Source organism: Naegleria fowleri (assembly GCF_008403515.1).
Source record: "Naegleria fowleri strain ATCC 30894 chromosome Unknown tig58, whole genome shotgun sequence".
NCBI lineage: Eukaryota > Heterolobosea > Eutetramitea > Acrasida > Naegleriidae > Naegleria > Naegleria fowleri.
In genome coordinates this window covers 13,288-31,516 of record NW_025407990.1, presented here as the reverse complement: position 1 = coordinate 31,516, position 18,229 = coordinate 13,288, and the positions used below count along the sequence as shown (strand labels likewise).

Below are 18,229 nucleotides of genomic sequence, written 5' to 3'. Positions count from 1 at the left end.
TACTCTGATTTGGATCCATGTGACAAGTACACCCTGTCAGCAGATGAACACTTTACAACAACTATATTTAAAAAGTTCAATAAAAAAAAATGTATCCACTTGCCGATACGAACCATGGATCTAATCAACTTGCTGCTAATGAATCCAACATCGAATTTCCACCAGTTGTAAACATGCGAAAGATAGATTCCTATAAAACGTTTCCTCCAGAAATTATTTTCCACATTCTAAACTTTGTCATTAAAGATCAAGCTAACACGGAAGCATTGATTTTGCGTTGCATGCGCTGGAGACAACTTGGAAGAGATGCTTGTCGTATCATTCAGGAACAAGTTCGAGTGTTGGATGTTTCATCATTATTTACCAAATACTTGAAATTAGAGGAGAAGAAGAAACCAATCAAGGAAGCGATGGAAATATTGAAACATCAATTCCATGAAGCCTCTGAGAAGAAGACTTTGAAAAATTTAGAATTTGAAAAGAGAGAACAACATGTTGTGAAATATTTGGCAAATATTGTAAAATGTTTTCCAAATCTTGAAATTTTGAATTTGAATTATTGTGAAAGTCTAAATAATGAATTATTGAAAATTCTATTGCATGGTCTTCCCAAATTGAGAGAAATTTCATTACTCAATTGTTTCAATATTACTGAATTTAATTGTCCTCAATTTAATTTCAGAAAAATCTCTGTAGAGAACAATGTCTTATTGCGATGTAACATCTTACGACAAATACGAATCAACCAATGTGAAGACACACAAATTCTGGACGTGAATCAATCATTCAAAGTGTACATTAAGAATTTACTTGGTAAAACAATGGAACTCTACATCACCAATCAAGACACCGTTTACGATGTGAAACGATTGTATGGTGCCCTCACAGATATTCCAGCAGATTCTCAAAGATATATTTTCGCTGGTAAGAGATTATGTGATGAACACACTTTGGAATATTATGGAGTTCAGAAAGAAAGTACTTTGCATGTTGTGCTTCGATTGAGAGGAGGTCAGAATGCATCAATTACTTGTTCATCTGTGGTACTACCAACTGTGATGGAAAGGTCATCATCTCTTGAAAGGATGAACACTTGCTCAATTGTCCATGATAAAGTTGAGAGTGCTGAAACATCGAGCAGTAACATTGTCATTCAACAGTTATTATTTGGAGAACAATATGGATCTTCATCAACATTGAACGTTTATGAAATTGATCAAATGTTGGATGAAGAAATGTGTCACAGGATTGTGAAAGATATTGTTCAAGGAAAGGTCAAACATCAAGAAGAAGATTACAAACTTCGATCCAGTAATTTGTTGTATCAGTTGCAAACTCACATTCAAATGAATATTCTTCCTCAAATCAATTCAAGAAAGTTATTCATGAATGAAAAGCCACTCAGTCGAATTTCTGATCTATTTGTGGTTCATTATAGTCCAGAACAAGATGATGACCTTGTTTTACACATTGATGACTCTGTTGTGACCTTAAATATTTGTGTGGAATGTGTGAATTGTATTGGTAGTGAAATCGAATTTCTCAATTTGGAAGCCCATCCACATTTCAATACTTTGGATTGGAGAAGTGAATTGGATTTGTTGCACCATTCTCTGGAAAAGCAAGAATCTTCTGACACGAACAGTCATTCTCAGCTTTTCTTGGCGTCATTCAATCATTTGCAATTTTATCGAGTGACACCAAAGAAAGGAAAAGCCTTACTTCATTCTGGAAGACATCCTCACCAAACGTTGAAGATTAAGAGCGGTGAACGATTTAACATTGTTTGTTGGTTGGAATGATGAGAAGAATGCATGTAAAAATCTTATTATCCTTCCTTCACCACCACCACCACCACCACCACCATGGAAATCAAGACAGGTATTTGGCATAATTAGAAAAGGTTTCACTTTAGATCCTGTCAGTGGTGGTGGTCCCATGAGTGGTCTCGTTGGAAGTGTCCTTCTTTTTGGTGGAGATGGTTCTCATGAATCCTCCGTTGCAGCCACTTCCAATAATGTTTGGATGAAACGTGAAATTTCAATCGCTATTGCTGTCATCATTTTGACATTTGTCGTTTTGAGTGTTGTGGTATGGATTGTTGCAGTTTGGAGAAGTGATCAAACCTCAACATTGAATGCTTCTTCCAAGAATCGACTCCCAAAGATGAAACTATTGTTTTATATTTGTGGTGTCGGATGTCAAACCTTTGGTGTATTTTTCTTGTACATGTTTGCTGGATATTAAGATTATCTATTGCATGCTGAGTATCATACGAAACCAATTGTTGAGCCTACATTTGAGAGCGATGAAGATCAGCATGTCGAGCAAGTCATGTTATTAAGAAATGTCACATCGACCACTCTGACAGCTCTGGAAAGTATACCTCAATCAAAAATCAGAACCAAAGACTGAAGCTGCCACTGAAGAAAATAATTGAGTGGGGCATGATAGTATCATACGAACCATGTAAAAGTATTTACATTAAAATTGTTTTCATAAGATCATTAAGGTAAAAGAAAGCCGAGAAAAAAACAGTTATCACTAGCGACCACCAAGTTCAAGTTCCAATCAAAATTATTGTATCATTCATCACGAACATCAACTGGTCTATCCATTAATTGATCTTTTTTAAAGCTCTTTGTTTTAAATACTCAACAATTCCCTCCATTTGTGAAGTCATTAATTGCTGTGATTTCATACTTTCACAAATGTCAATGATTCGAGAAAAGTGAGAGGATGAAAAGCACTTTTCAATTTCTTGAAAATGCTGTACTATTTCGAGTTGATTTGGAGTGGCTTCCGACATGCATGTTTCCAAATAATACACTTTGATCGGTTTGTTCCTTTCTTTGACGGTTAAATTGTCCACAAAATAACACACCATTCGACTTTTGACTTTTTCAAAGGTTGTTTCTCCAATTAGAATTTGTGTCCTTAATGCATGATTCAACTCTTCCAAACTCGATGCAATATTTAAAGCATCTCCTAAAACTGTGAAATTCACTCGAGCACGACTATTACTATTTCCTGAAAGAAATTCTCCACTATTCACAGAACATGTAAATGCCACATTTGGATAATTGAGTGTTTTCCATTTAGAGTTGAGAAATTGCATGCGTTCACGAATTTGAATAGCTGTCCGACAGGCCAATTCTTGATGCATACTGCTGTTATTTGCTTCATTCCAGACCACAACTAGTCGATTTCCCAAATGTTTGTCAATCATTCCCTTATTTCGATCAATAATTTCATAAATTTCTGAAAAGAGATCTGTACTTTGAGAAATGAAATTCACTCGATTAGTTTTTTCTGCTAATAATGTAAATCCATGAATATTGAGAATCATAGCCGATCCATACATGTGTGGTGATGTGACCATTTTGTTGTTGTCGACGTGTCCAAACCAATGTTGAACCACTAATTCTGGAATATATTTTGAGAAAATTCTTAAACCAAATCTCATCATGTTCAAACATTGTTGCATTTGTCGAATGTCATACAACAAGGAAAATGACGATTTCCAATCCTCTTGTTTCTCACTTTTCACACTGAATTTCACCAATTCTTTCAATTGTCTCTTGATTCCTCTCAAAGCCATTTGAATCCATTGAACCACTGTCATTAATAGAATGAGTCCCAAAAACAACACCACAACAAAAACCACCACAGAAGAAATACTAGTCTGAACCACTTCTTGTGCGAACCATCGTTTTGGAATTGCAATCACAGATCCCCAATTAAGTCCATATGGATCTGTCATGGTAAATAACACCACATCGAAATGAATGGAAGAAATTTGAAAGACAAAACTTCCTGATTGTTGAACGGCAATTCCTTTCAATCCTTCTTGAGTATTTGAAGAGTTGAAATGATTATTTCTCCAATCACGAATTTGTTGTAAAAAACCTCTTGAAAGGGTTTCATTGACAAGTTGATCGATGAGGTCCTCACTGGATAGGATGTCACTTGTTTCTTGAGACAATTGTGAGTTGTTACGTAATAACTTGGTGGCTGCCACAACCTGCCCTTCTGAATTGAGAATGAAGGAAGCTGCGACTCCTGCTCGAAGGGCAGATTCTGTCAAAATGTCAGAAATATTTTTGACATTCAATTGAATTCCAATCACTCCAAATAAATGTTCGGGTGTTCTTGGAGCGTTCGCATTCCATTTCACACTATTGGTTAATATATTCTTTGAGAGAAGACTCGATGTTTCATTTGCAATATAAATTGGAATACTCGCTGTAATGGATGGAATTCCATTTGTGGAAAAAAAGAATGGACTCCACATAATTTTCGGATTTGTCAAATTCACAAATTGTTGATACCAAGGTCGAGATTTCATATCCAACGTTGCAATTTCATGACACAATAAATTATTGTCATCAAAAACATGATCCAAATCCTGAATCATTCGATAATCGTACAAATTGCGTGACAAGTCATTTGTCAAATTATTTGCTCGTTCCAAACGTCGCGCATAAGTTTGTTCAGCTCCAACAAAACTTTGATCAAATCTTGCAAAATAGGAAATTTGAATAGGTAATTTGCGCAAGTACAATCGTTGTAAATTAGCAAAGAGTTTTACCCAACTCTTGTCATTGTATAAATCTAAATCAGGTAATTGAAACAAGATTTGATTGATGGCATAGGAAGTGGTTTTGATTAATTCGCTTAATTGATAATCAATGACGAGACTCATTTGAATTTTTTGTTGGGATATAGATCGTAGGACAAGATCATCTCCAGTGGTGTAGAGCAAGATAAAAGCTGGAAATACATTCAATTATAAATCTCATTAACACAATTTTCAAAATGACAAGTGATTTACATGAAAACAATCCAAACAATCCCTGTAATACAAACAATAACAAAATGACATTCATGATCGTCATACATCGATAAGAGGGGCATCCATTACTCCTCCTTGTCATCTTTCCAAGGACTGATGAAGAGTGGGTCCTTTTGGAAGGACGTTCCAAGTGTGAACGATCATCTTTGAGAGAAGCACGATGAGGATGATGGTTCGGATGTTGTAGAAAGAACGCTCCGGAATGCATTTCTATTGGAACACTCTGTTGTCCATGATCATCATCACCAACATGGACATCTCTGTGCTGATATGAGGAAGATGTTGGTGATGGAGCAATGGTGGTGGATAACAACATCCTATTTTTATTCAAATGTGAACCTTTGGTGATGAATGTGGAACATGAAGAGATTACTGAAAAGGAACAAGTGGTCATCATCATGAAACATTAGGACTTATTGTGCTCTCCAAGAATTGTTAAAAAAATCAAAATTTCATCTTCACTTCTAGATGTGTTTTACAAAAGAAACCAACCAAACGACACACACCAACTCTCGAATTTGAACCAACAACACATGAAGAGCTCTTCGACTCTTGTTTGATCATGGCTTTCTATTGAGACCACTTAACACTTTTTACAAAAAAGTCAATCAAAAAAAAATGTCGAATCGCTTGCCGACGCTTCATGCCATGAATACCATCACCTTGTTGGAAGATGGTATTTCGGAGGAGGAGGAGGAAGAAGAGGTTCTCAACAATCAGACTCTCATGAGCATCACTAATGAAATTATTGAATATTTATTAAAGATTGATCGACATCAAGAAACAATTCTTGGGAATCCAGAAATGAACATTCCTGAATCGGAACAATCAACATTAAATGGTTCCAAAGATTCAACAGAAACCATTGTACAAGAATCGGAAAATTCGTTGGATCCCAAGACTAAAAAAATTAAATTACATGATGATGATGAAACACGATTGCCTCCATTATTAGTCTCTCCAATTTGGAATTCAGTTCGTAATGAAGAAATTGAAAAAAAAATATTGCATTGTGTGCCGACGGTCTTAATGTCCAATGGATTGGAGCATATGGAAGAAGGATCTGATTTTATTGAACTCTTGTTTAACGTTTTTACGACAAATTCTTCCCTTTCTATTGACTATCATATTGCACTGCTTCAAGAGTCGATAGAAGTAATTTTTTTGTATTATACTTCGCTCGTTGACTCTGTAGGAAGTAGTGCAACATCAGACACAGTCGAAACCTTTGAAAATGTGATGATTAGTAATGTAGTGAAATATTTATTAGCCGTTTTAGGAAGAGTGGGAAGACATTTATCAACATTTAATAGATATCAAAAGGGAGATGCATATGCTGCTTATATATTTTATTATTGTGAGGGAATTCAACTTTTAGACAAATATATACTCAAGTTTATTCCTGACCACAAGATACTGAGTGACCTTAAGGAACAAATTCTTAATTTTACACACATCTTGTACGAATTGATGGTGCCTATAGATATCGATCTTGAATTGGATTTTATTAGAAAACTTTCAACCACCTTTTTAGACACGTTATCTCATATTTCATTTGTAAAACAAACTGTATACTTTGATCTTTACTTGCTTGGAGAGGAACTAAAATCTCACATGAACTTGAAAAGGATTTATCTCGCTTGCTTATTAATTGGTACCTTTCGATTTCAAAACTATGAATCTATAGTGTCATCATGTGTTGACCATGAGAATCAACTTATTCGAGCAATTGCTGTATGGTCTTATGGCAGCATTTGTGACAATATTGAACATTGTATTTTAAGAATGCAAAATAAGCTTGTCACCGAAGAAAGTGCTGTCGTCAAGGTAGCTATACTCAAGTTTCTGTCCACCTACATTTCAAAATCGGATGGTTTACCGAATTCTTTTTATGAGAATTTATTTTCCTCAATATTTACCTCTGTCTGTCATGATTTAGAAAAGAAACAGGTACGTTCTTGTATTAGTTTTATCAACATTATTTATTGAACTGTATATATTTATAACTTTATATATTTATTGAACTGTATTTCATAACTTTACTTCTTGAAACAGCACTACTCACTGACCAAGACATGGCATCTCATTCAGCAGATTATTAAAAAATCTGCACCCTCTCGCCATCTTGGACAAATGCTTTCTGAAATATTTATTTTGTTAGAAAACTCAATGAAATTACAATGCACCACAGGTACTGAAATTGGAAATGTAAATAATAGCTTTAAGGAAGTACATGCCAAATTTTTTAAAATGCTAAGTGAAAAAAAGATACTTTCGCTTTTCACTAGTGACGAAATTGCTGTCATCAAAGACTCTACATTTGTAGCCATCAAGAGAATTGTTTTTTCCAATGCCTCTTCCTTTGATCAAGTACTATTGAATAATTATGTAGATTTAATATGTGAGCTGATGAATAAGGAAACGATCCAGATCATGATCTCTTCACATCAAGTGCTAGTAGTGGCATTGTTAAGAAGTATATCTTTCAAAAAGAGAGCAGGTCACTCTTTCTTTTCCTTTGTTTGTCGACTGGGAGTATATTTGAAAGCGTTTCTGAAATTGCCTGAGATTGTGAATATTATGGTTCACGACATGATTCAACGAGTTCCTTCGCTTGTGGAATCGTTTACAACCATTGACGACACTCTCTCTTTACTATTTTTACTGAATAGTATTGCAGAGCTACTCAAAGAGTATGGACCACTCATCCAAGAGCAAGAAACACTCAGGTCACAACTGTCATTTGCTATTCAAGCAAATATTATTCCAGCAGTCCAAAGCAAAAGCGTCATTATGAACAGTTACAAAGCTTCAGATAAGTCCATGGATGTATTTATGATCATCAAGTCCACTTTCTGCAACATTATTTCAAAAATTTATTGTTACTTTGACCCACAAATAGTTGTGAACAATTTCAACAAAACTCGAGAAACTTTTTTATACTTTGCAGAAAATCCTCAATTAAGGATGGGACTCGAGCAATTGGAATACTTTACAACATTGATTGGTGTGTTAGAAAGCATTACTGACGTTGAAAATACTAATTTAGATTTCAGTTTGTTGCAAAATCCTCTATTGCTAGAAATGACCATTGGAATTTTGAAACGACTGAAACATGCCATTGATTCGTTCTATTTCAGAGCTGAGCTTAATGTGGTATACGAAGGCGAAGAGATGACTGCCGATTGGAAACGGTTAATGATTAAGGCCAATCGATTGAGGTACCTCCTTGAAACACAATCCAGAGATTTAGATATTGCTTAATAATAATTTAGGGTTGGTTTAATAAGTTATTGTTGTGGTTGTTGAGGAGTTTCTGAAGGTTGTGATGGGGTCTTCTCATTGACATATACCAAAACGACATCGTTGTCTTTCAATTTGACGTCATTGAAGAAGAAGTCGTCGATTTCAACTTTGAAAGGGTTGTTGACTCGATCCATTGTGTTGCAGTAGGAGCAATCATAGGAATAAATGTCACCCTTCTTTTGTGTGAGTCTTTCCATCACAACTGACTTCAATTCTTCAACACTCTCAGGACACTTGGGAAGAACAAACTTGGTCTGATAAACTGTGTCTTCGTGTCCACCAGCACGTTTCACATAATATGAAACAAACAAAGAGGATGGTTGAGGAAGTGTTGGTTGTCCAGTAGCATCCTCCCTCTTCATGGTGCTTGCAGGTGAGGATGATGCAATACCACCATTTGCAGCACTGACTGGTGTTGTTGCCTTAGCTTTTCTTCCTCTCTTAGATGGAGTGGTTTGTGTTGCGACTCCTCCTGTGGTGTCGGGCATAGGAACAGGTGGTAAGTCTTTTTTCACTTTGGTAGCTCTCTTGACCTTCTTCTTTTGTGGAGTGGTTCCATCGTCTTCGGTCTTGGTCTCTGCTTCAGCACCATTTTCATCTTGTTTCTCTCCTACCTTTCTCTTTACTTTTCTCTTGGATGGAGTGCTTAATGCTGTTGCAGCTGCTTGATCTTCAGCAGAGAGATTGGTCAAGGTTGGAGTGGAAGACTCACCACCAGAGGATGGATTTGGTGAAGTTTTAGCTCCTTCCTTAAGTTTTGGTGGATTTTTCAAACCTTCTCTCTTATTGACAGCACGACTGTGTGTGGGCGCATAAGATTATTGCAAGTATTAAAGAAGTATTAATTTTGAATCAATGAAAAATGAACGTGACATGATTAAACTTACTTTTTGTATGGATCGTATTGTCCTCGAGCAAATCTCCATTGTTTGTTATAACATGTTGAACAAACGCTCAATGATTCCCCATCCTTCGGTTTTGGAATTTGATCTGCTTGTTGTGGGAATGTCTCACAATAGGTCTTGTAATTACCAGTGTTAATTGTATAATTCTTCTTAAAGTTGACTTGCAGGTTGCTTCTCTTACAAACAACACAATACATGAGTTCATCTTCTGAAAGTTCCTCAGGTTCAACTTTCTCCACAAATTTAACGTCACCTGATGGCATTGGACTGGTTCCAACACTTCTTCTTGAACTCTTCTTACGTTTTGGAGTAACACCTTCGTCTTCATCATCATGCTCGGCAACATAATCATCATCATCGTTGTATTCAATAGCTCCTGCATCTGCAAAATCTTCATCTTCCATCATCATGGTGTCAGCATCTTCATGATGGGTTGTTGAGACAGCAGAACTCGTTGAAGATGCAGCTGCTACAACTGTATTCTTTGCTCCACCTCGTCCTTTTCCTCTTGTTTTGGCGCCTCCTCTCGATGCAGTTCCCCTTACTTTGGGTGTGGAAGTTGAACTTGCTTTCTTTCGACGGCCTCCAGTGGTGGTGGTGGCATTGGTGGCAGCTGTTGACTCGGAAGTGATAGAAAGTTCGCTCTCGAGAGGTGATGTTGTTTGCTTGTTCATGGCAGGAGATGCAGAAGCAATTTTCATCAAGTGTTGTTGAGGTGGAAGAGAACTCACGTGGTCTCCTTCTCCTTCACTGTCTTCTTCTTTGAGGAGAGTGTATAAATCATTCACTCGATTGGCAGCGGGATTGCTAATGAAATCATCATCATCGTTGTCACTATCGCTCACATGATCCATCATGGTGGTGGTGGCTGTTGGATGCAACAACAAGTGATGATGAAAATATTTTTGGAAGTGCAAGTGTGCGAGGGTCAATACGGAGTGTGAAATCATGGCATCACAGGGGAATATTTCAAGGATCACGAACGATGATAATGGCATTCCATGATGAACAATACAAAAACACAATAGGACCATCATGATCAACACCAGTTGGTAGCACCATAAATGTCAGTTGTCATCGTCATCATCATTAAGGATATCATCAGACGGAGCAGCATCACCACAAGATGGGCCACATGAAACAAGGGTGATGATGATTTACGCACACACATCGTATTCACATTCATATATTAATATAAATTACATAATTATATCAAATACAACAAGAACATACCATTTTGTTCGTGATGAGAAGAATGAGCAAGAGCAGTAATTCCCATTAGACCTTCGTGATGATCGTCATGACTCATCGAACCAGGTCCTACATTCTCAAAACATGATAAGGCTTGATCAGCAAGCCATGATTCTGAATTACTTTTCTGAGGATTAGAAGAAACACCGTGATGATTGGAACTTGCAGATGTATGGCTTGATGATGCGCTTAAATCTTGAGGCGATGAGGAAGTGGATGAACCATTGGTCTGAACCTAATCGGGGAGAGAAATGAATTCATCATGATGATAGCAGCAATAGTATTCAAAAATTTGAAGGAGGAGTCGTAGCAGTGGAAGTAGTGGTGCATCAGTAGCAGCAGCATTGGAGTAGTAGTATTGGTCATTATGGTCAACCATCCTATCTTTTTTCAACGTTGATAACAAGTGTACTTACCTGACTACTGTTCGTTAGAGCCGTTGCAAGTGTCCGAATAGGTACTTGGGCGGTCACAGTGCCGGTTTGCGAAGAAGAAGGAGGAGGATTCTGTTGTTGTTGTTGAGGAGGAGGAGGAGGAGTGATGGTGGTGTTGGCGGTGGAAGTGTTCATTTTTTGACGCTTAGTTTGTTTGGTAAGGTTTTTTTTAAAGTGATGTCTGACAGTGAGCGTGTAGTCGCTGAAGTGGTGGTGATTGCGAGATTAAAAAGTTGTTGAGGTGAGGTTTTGATGTGTTTTTTTGTTGTTGGTGGTGGTTCCGTTGTGTTGAGGTTGAGGGGTGACGAGAAGTGGGGTGCGTCGTTGAGGTGGTTGTTGTGTTTCATGTGATGTGATGGGATTGCCACACATTGATCTCATCATCATCATCATCATGATACTATCGAATCCTCATCACCTCAACAACAAGAACCAACGCCCATCATTCATCGGGATGATGTTTTATTTTGAGGTTGGTGAGAGTGACGTATTCGGGAAAGAAGATGTGAGGATGAGTGCGATGCTTTTGAGTATATTTGAATGCTGGTGATGAGGATTAAGTGAACAATGCCTTCTTCGTGATGATGATCGAGAAGACAACCAGAGTTGAAACCATTGAAACCCAAAGTCAACTCTTCCTCCATGGACTAATTGTTCGAACTCAATGAGAGTTTCAAAAGTACGGGCTGATGACGTAGCCAGAACTACTTTTTGAATGCTCTAATTCATCATCATGATCATCCTCATAAATATCACGCAAGAGAATCAGCATGGACTCCCAATGAGGGGTGATTAAATTTTCTCTTAGAAAAGGAAAGCCATCATCGCGCCTCCTTATGAGATGGGCTCGAGGAGGATTTTATGGGCGGTTTCACTCATCATCGTCGCAAGAAGAGACCGAGATTCCTCCTAATATTACAAGGGATTATATTTACTAACAAACGAACAACAAGTTTATTGAAGGTGAGTCTGAACGTTAGTGGGTCACAGGGAGAAATCTCTTTCAATAATGTTCGTTTTTCTTGCATCATATCAGGGAGAACAACGTTGTTCCATTGAAAAAGATCTTTCCCTATCTTACAACTGGAACGATGATTTGGAGAGTTTTTGTCTTTGAATTCCACTTTGCTTTGGTTTCCTTCTCTATTACCTCTTGAGGGAAATTTGCAATTAATTTACTGGGCAGATCATGATTAATACGAACATTGAATATCGGAATTGGAATTTTGCAATGAAAGAATACTTACTAATGTTCAGTTTTTACACTGAATGTTGTGGATGAAATGTCGAGTTCAATTTCTGCAAGATTTTTGGTTTTTGGAAGTCGAATGTTTGCGCAAAGAGTGTCGCTGCATGAGGTAGAGGGATCTTTCTCGGGATCAATACCTAAATAGGCGTCCATTGCTGAAACTTTTTGTTGGTAGATAATGTCATAGCTGTATTAGGGAAAGGAATATCATCATACATTCCTAACAGGCATCTTTCCGATTCATGTGATACTTACTCTGGTATTTCTCGTTCGTCCTCAAAATCTTCCTCCAACTCATCCAATTCTGTGTCGGTCCAAATTCTTGGATCTAATTTTTGTGCCTTCGTTCCAATCAGCTTATCAATTACCTCAATTTTTGTATTTAGCGTTGTGCTGCTGTTACTGTATCGATCGGAATGACATGATGATGAAATATCCTTCAAAATTCTTTCCTCTTCCAATTGTTTTTGTTTCATGTATTTCTCCTCTTCCTGTCTACTTCTTAACTCTTCGGGATTCATCTTTTTGTTAAACCCTTCGCTTTCCTCAATCAAATTGTTGAGAAGTTCGAACTGAGAAGGTTCTGCACTCGCGAATTCTGGATCAAACATTTTTTTGTAAAGTTGTTTGAAATTGAACATACAACAATTGACACCTATCAATACAACTTAATTTCTCCATTTCAAACTTCTTTCCAGTGTTAACGTCATGAACAGGGTTGAAAATATCATTCTCACCATACTGAATCCCAACGTAAAGCTCAACAAGGTTTCTATATATGAAATATGATGCACGAGCCAACATCCATGATACAAAGCAATGGCACTTCTAATGAAATAAATGTAAGGAACAACAACTGTGAAAAGGTCTGCTGCAATCACTGCAATACGTTCCCACAATGGCATCTGAAATGGCTCAAAAAAGTACTTGCTCGACATTTTCCAACAAAAAAGAAATGAATAATTCCACAACACCAAACACAACATAACAAGCAAGGCTACCTTGAAAAACTCCTTGATGACAGATTTAGGTTTGAGTTGAAATAGAACCTTCTTGGTGGACGGAAAGCAAGTCACAACGCATTCTTGAATGGAGGCCTTTGGAGAAAGATCAAAAAAAAAACCATTAAGAGTCAAAAGGTTCCAAAACCACTTGTGAAAAAATTGTGTTTGAGGAGAGTGGATGGATGTTCCCAAAAAGTTTTCAATTTCGTTAAATGCTCTATTTTCTGTAGATCTACATGTGATTGAGCTTGTTCCATTGTTGTTAAAACATGGAAGCCAATATCTTTGAATAATGAATTCTTCAACTTTTGGCGGATGAAAACTGCTAGAGGGACCATACGCAATGAATTGCATAAAATCAAAAAACAAGGCTGAATGCATTTCCAAACGATTGTTCTTTGGTAATGGAACGCACATGTTCTCATAAACATCACAGATCATTATTTTCTTAATTCTTTTCTTGGTGAGAAGATTCATGATGGTAGTTTCATTCTTGAGAGGCTTGTCCATTGTGACCATATCTCTATTATATATCTGACCTCTAATTCTCATACAAATTCCCCTTTTCATTTTCAGATGCTCCTGAACGGTTGAATTCTTATTGGTCCTAAATTTATGAAGTAAGCAATGAGTATGGGTCGAATATTTATCATCTACACAAAATGTCCAACTAATATCCACTGGTTCTTTAAATTCTTCCACAGTGTTTCTAAGCAATTTTAAATTGTTCTGGCATGAATGCAATAGAAAATAGAAATTAAATCTCGACACATATTCAAAAATGAGTGCAAGATCAGGAATAGTCAATTCCAAACAAGATTCATTGTCATTTTGTGTCTCAAATTCCTCCGTTGTTGAAGTACATGCTTGTTCTTCCCCTTTTCTAGAGCATTGTTCATCAAGCCAGGATTTGAGTATTTTAAGTTTGCTTCTATCGGTATACAAATTTCGAAATTGCTCTGGAAAAGTAACAAAATGTTTTGGCTCAATAAAACTAAACTTGTTTTCCAAACTGACTATTTTCAGAAATATTTGTAAAGTAGAATATTCAACAGAATTGATCACATATATTTTTCGAATTAATCTCTCAAATAGTAAATCGGAAAACATTTGTTCATTGTTCTCGTCGTCGTGGTGATGATAAGAATGATATCTCGAAAATACTTTCTTCCAGATTGGAATACATCTTAAATCAAACAAAAATCTGGAAGGAAGATAAGAAATGATCGCCAATATGATCTCCATTGGAAGAAGTGACAACAAGGGACGATTGCTTGATGAACTTTTGATGAACATTTTTTGTCACGAGTTCAGGTCGAAATCTTCGGTCAACATAAAAATGTTTGCATTGCAACAGGCTGGTCACTCACAAGAAACATTACTTCTCTCTCAAGAAGAAATTCACTTCATTCTCTCTCACACCATCTTCGGATCATCCACAAACAGTCACCAAGATGCACAACATGTCGTGGAGCAGGAAGAAGCAGATGTAATGAACTTTTACTCTCTCAGCCAACTGCAGCATGACTACACTGAAGACACAGCTCAACACATGATTCAACTCTTTTCAGCTTCATCAGGACTGGATAAATTTCTCCCATGTTTGCATATTCCTGGCATCGGAACGAGGTATCTACTCTTTCATTCTTTCCTCTCTCAATTACAACAAGAAGAAGATTTATCTCAACTCACACCCCGAAAAGCCTTTCTTCGGTTTGCCAATTATTTGGGAAGAACTCGTTCCTACAGAGCATTGGCACTCACAGAAGACGAGTACAACAAGATCCTACAACAGGATTCCATTCATCCAACAGGAAGACTGAAAACCACTAGAGAGAATGTCGAGCAAATGGTCCAGCAATACGGAATTTGGAAGATTTGTCATGCCCGATTGTATATTGGGCAACGAATGGTCCCATACGATCCATCCCTCTCGCTACATGATCATCCAGAAACAGCAACCTGTATTGCAAAGGGATATATGTCTCTCCCTCACCGAAAAATCTACTTGATGGAATTGCAAATTCCTCTCATTGAGGTATTAGGATTCAAAGTAAAAGATGTAAGCTACACTCCACAGAAAAGATGGTTCTACTTTGGTAAAATCTGGTTTGATAGCTTTGATGAAGCAACGGAGAGATATACCCTGTATGAAATTCCCTTCTTGTCCAAGCGATTGATGAAGGTACGAGTTTTTGAGGATTCGAATGAGGTGGAGAATTTTCTTCAACCCTTTCGAGAGAGTCAAGAGGAGAAGAAAAGACTTTGCAATCATGATCTCGTTGAAGAAGAAGAATCAGAAGAGGATCATGATGATGATGATGATGAATAACAATCCATGAAAATAAAACTGAACATTCAATGATGAATAACAAGGTTCACGAACAACATTGTCGGAAGCAAAATTATGCTTGAGTTAAACCGCTGTGGGAAGTTCCTTGTTCAACTCGTGAACAAATAACAAGAAAAAATGTTTGCACTCTTGCTTGAGTGGCTCAATACTCTTTGGTCCAGCATCATCCATCTTCGTCCACTTGTGTTTGCACTAGAAAAATTAGGCCTGATAAAGAAAAAGCCCACTTCTTTAACTTCCGATCGTTATCAAGGAATTGGCTCAACAGGTCAATCATCCCAAAAGAAATCATCCTCCACTATTGAATTTCCATTACTTCCCGTTCATCCTCTTCCCAAAATATACGATGAAAAAGCTAAAAGTTATTTTGTTCAAGATTTTGATATCGACACCGATGATCCTCAAGAAATTTTGAAATTCTTTAATGACTATGGTGTGGTTGTTTTTAGGAATATTCTTTCAGAAGAACAAATTGATCGCAGTATTCAAGAAGTGTGGGAGGATTTAGAAGAGAGTGAAGGATTTAAGAAACATGACCCAGAGAGTTGGAAGAGAGTCTCTCGATTGGGTATTCTTGGTGACGCTGTTTATTGGAAGCGAACGGGAATGGAAAATAGACAAAATGAAAAGTTAGTGCGAGCATTTGAGCTATTATATGCCAGAAGTAGATCTGAGCTGTGGACTAGTTTTGACCGAGTTGGAGTTTTGACACCTACTCTCAATATTCCAATTCCATACTATGATTATAAATCATTACCAAAATCATGCATTCCAAATGAAACACCCTTATCATCGAAAACTATTAATATGGAGCATTTAAGGACTGAATCTCAGTGGTTGCATTGGGATTGTAATCCGTTTTGTGTTTTAGGCGAATTTCCACCCAGTACTGAAAGTGAAGAAGAAAATATGTCGATTTTAGAATTGAATCCAAATTATTACTTAATCACCGAAAACAACGGAAATCATGGATTATTGAGGTTACAAGGAGTCCTTCAATTGACCGAGTCAAGAGAGGAAGATGGAGGATTCTTATGTGTACCTGGATTTCACAACCACGCTCAAGAATATGTAGAGAAATTAAGTTCTATTCGGCCTGGACCAAAATGCACATTCTTGAGTGTCTTTAGGGGAGACAACTTGTTAACACAAACACAAAAGGTACCAGCTAAGGCAGGTTCTCTGATCGTGTGGAATACGCTACTTCCTCATGCAAACTATCCCAATCATTCAGAACGATTCCGCATTTGTCAATACATCAAAATGATACCAAGAAAGGGAAGTGAATCGTTCCAAAAATTAAGAGCATCCAAGATTCAAGAGCATGCTCGACACTTCTCGTTTGTACCCTCAGAAACTGGCAAACAAGTTTTTGGATTTGAATTACTTGACGAGTACAAACAACTGTAATTTTATTGATTGATCTGTACATGTTTTGCATTGTATATTATTAATGTACAATTATGTGACGCCTTAATAATTTACATTACTATTTTGGACGAATGGTAGAAAATCTTTTTACACAGTTGTAATTCCCAACAGCTTTTGGAATCCTTCATAACACAATAATGTAATACCGAACAGTGGTGAAATAATGAGAACTCTTGGAAGTGTTCCCTTCCACAACAACTTGTTGGCATAGCAGTATTTGGCAGCTTGAATATAGGTCATTCCCTGAGTACCAGAGCTTCCAGCATATTGCTAATGTCAAATTTACCGATAAATAATAATAATTATTAATTTCAAATTTCACTACTGATTTAAAACAAATACTTACGAGACGAGTCTTGATAACATCCATTGGTGTTGCTAATGCTGCAGCAAATGTACCAGCGATAATCGACGAGAGCAATACTTTTGGTAATGGAAGATATTCTTGTTGAGCTTGAGCTCTATAATAATTTTTGATACGAGCATAAAGAGAGAAATAAATCATACTAAATGGCACATCTCTCATCAAGGTGGCTGTTAAACCCTTGTACATTCCAGCCAAGCCGACTTGCTTGATAAATGCAATGGTTGAGTGATTCTTTCCAGCCATTTGAGCATTAATTTTCAAAAGCTCCATTGGAGTTGTTGCCACAACTTGGCAAGCACCAGCACTTCCTCCACTATTGAACAACAATAATTGATATCGGAATGTGTGTCATCCAATTTGGTGTAATTCATTGGTTGATCATCATCAGAAAAAGTTCAAAATCCGCATGTATCGTCATTTAGAGTAACAGATGAACAACATAGAGTTGCCTACTCAGATACTCACCTCAACACTTCGATCCACAGAGGTAATTGTTGAATTTGTCCTTGTTGTTTAGAACTGTTTCCAACAAATTTGCTGCTATAGAAGGATCGGAAGAAATCGTTCGCAGCCAATTTAATTGCCTTCTCAGGCATAATTCCAACTAACATTCGTAGATGCCAATGATGCATTCATAGGATGATAGGATTTAATATTAAACAAGAAATCATCATCATCCATATGGCCTTAAATTCAGCAATACGACCTCTACAAATTCCGTTTACGTACCCAAATTTGGAGCAAGTCCACGATACAATGCTCCCAATCCACCATTATCTGGACGAATGGTATCTCGAATAATTTGTACGATGGATTGCTGTCCCGATGATGATTGAATTTTAGTTTTCAACAGATCAAGAGGGAAAATTGTACAAGCAGCAATGCACCCAGAGGCAGCACCAATCGAGAGATTTTTCAAAAAGGTCGTTGTACCAGTCGATGATGATGATGTCATCTTTAAATGTGTGTTTCGACTTGATTTCGTTACTGAACGAGAGTTTACGAAAATATTTTTTTGAAAAAGTTTTTTTTGGGGATGAAGATTTATTTGGTAAATTGTCGTCACTCTCTACT

The 18,229-nt window shown here is 37.1% G+C and overlaps 9 protein-coding genes across 9 annotated transcripts; 4 read left to right on the top strand and 5 right to left on the bottom strand.

Moving 5' to 3' along the window:
• Positions 1–89: 89 nt before the first annotated feature.
• FDP41_007060 (uncharacterized protein) lies at positions 90–2,247 on the top strand (the record flags this gene model as incomplete). The annotated part of the gene is made up of 2 exons (XM_044710764.1): positions 90–1,784; positions 1,882–2,247. 2 exons carry the CDS (start codon positions 90–92, stop codon positions 2,245–2,247), a joined length of 2,061 nt encoding a protein of 686 aa, XP_044558386.1.
• Positions 2,248–2,617: 370 nt separating this feature from the next.
• Positions 2,618–4,705, bottom strand: FDP41_007059 (uncharacterized protein; the record flags this gene model as incomplete). Its single annotated transcript, XM_044710762.1, has 1 exon — positions 2,618–4,705. One exon carries the CDS (start codon positions 4,703–4,705, stop codon positions 2,618–2,620), a length of 2,088 nt encoding a protein of 695 aa, XP_044558385.1.
• A 768-nt stretch (positions 4,706–5,473) lies between these two features.
• On the top strand, positions 5,474–8,119 carry FDP41_007058 (uncharacterized protein; the record flags this gene model as incomplete). Its single annotated transcript, XM_044710761.1, has 2 exons — positions 5,474–6,805; positions 6,911–8,119. 2 exons carry the CDS (start codon positions 5,474–5,476, stop codon positions 8,117–8,119), a joined length of 2,541 nt encoding a protein of 846 aa, XP_044558384.1.
• A 26-nt stretch (positions 8,120–8,145) lies between these two features.
• Positions 8,146–10,886, bottom strand: FDP41_007057 (uncharacterized protein; the record flags this gene model as incomplete). Its single annotated transcript, XM_044710760.1, has 4 exons — positions 8,146–8,959; positions 9,049–9,934; positions 10,300–10,552; positions 10,734–10,886. 4 exons carry the CDS (start codon positions 10,884–10,886, stop codon positions 8,146–8,148), a joined length of 2,106 nt encoding a protein of 701 aa, XP_044558383.1.
• Positions 10,887–11,823: 937 nt separating this feature from the next.
• On the bottom strand, positions 11,824–12,611 carry FDP41_007056 (uncharacterized protein; the record flags this gene model as incomplete). The annotated part of the gene is made up of 3 exons (XM_044710759.1): positions 11,824–11,929; positions 11,999–12,187; positions 12,256–12,611. 3 exons carry the CDS (start codon positions 12,609–12,611, stop codon positions 11,824–11,826), a joined length of 651 nt encoding a protein of 216 aa, XP_044558382.1.
• Positions 12,612–12,668: 57 nt separating this feature from the next.
• On the bottom strand, positions 12,669–14,300 carry FDP41_007055 (uncharacterized protein; the record flags this gene model as incomplete). Its single annotated transcript, XM_044710758.1, has 1 exon — positions 12,669–14,300. One exon carries the CDS (start codon positions 14,298–14,300, stop codon positions 12,669–12,671), a length of 1,632 nt encoding a protein of 543 aa, XP_044558381.1.
• A 43-nt stretch (positions 14,301–14,343) lies between these two features.
• On the top strand, positions 14,344–15,336 carry FDP41_007054 (uncharacterized protein; the record flags this gene model as incomplete). The annotated part of the gene is made up of 1 exon (XM_044710757.1): positions 14,344–15,336. The coding sequence occupies one exon, from the start codon at positions 14,344–14,346 to the stop codon at positions 15,334–15,336; it is 993 nt and encodes a 330-aa protein (XP_044558380.1).
• Positions 15,337–15,474: 138 nt separating this feature from the next.
• On the top strand, positions 15,475–16,767 carry FDP41_007053 (uncharacterized protein; the record flags this gene model as incomplete). Its single annotated transcript, XM_044710756.1, has 1 exon — positions 15,475–16,767. The coding sequence occupies one exon, from the start codon at positions 15,475–15,477 to the stop codon at positions 16,765–16,767; it is 1,293 nt and encodes a 430-aa protein (XP_044558379.1).
• Positions 16,768–16,875: 108 nt separating this feature from the next.
• On the bottom strand, positions 16,876–18,110 carry FDP41_007052 (uncharacterized protein; the record flags this gene model as incomplete). Its single annotated transcript, XM_044710755.1, has 4 exons — positions 16,876–17,058; positions 17,135–17,468; positions 17,621–17,759; positions 17,885–18,110. 4 exons carry the CDS (start codon positions 18,108–18,110, stop codon positions 16,876–16,878), a joined length of 882 nt encoding a protein of 293 aa, XP_044558378.1.
• Between the last annotated feature and the right edge of the window lie 119 nt (positions 18,111–18,229).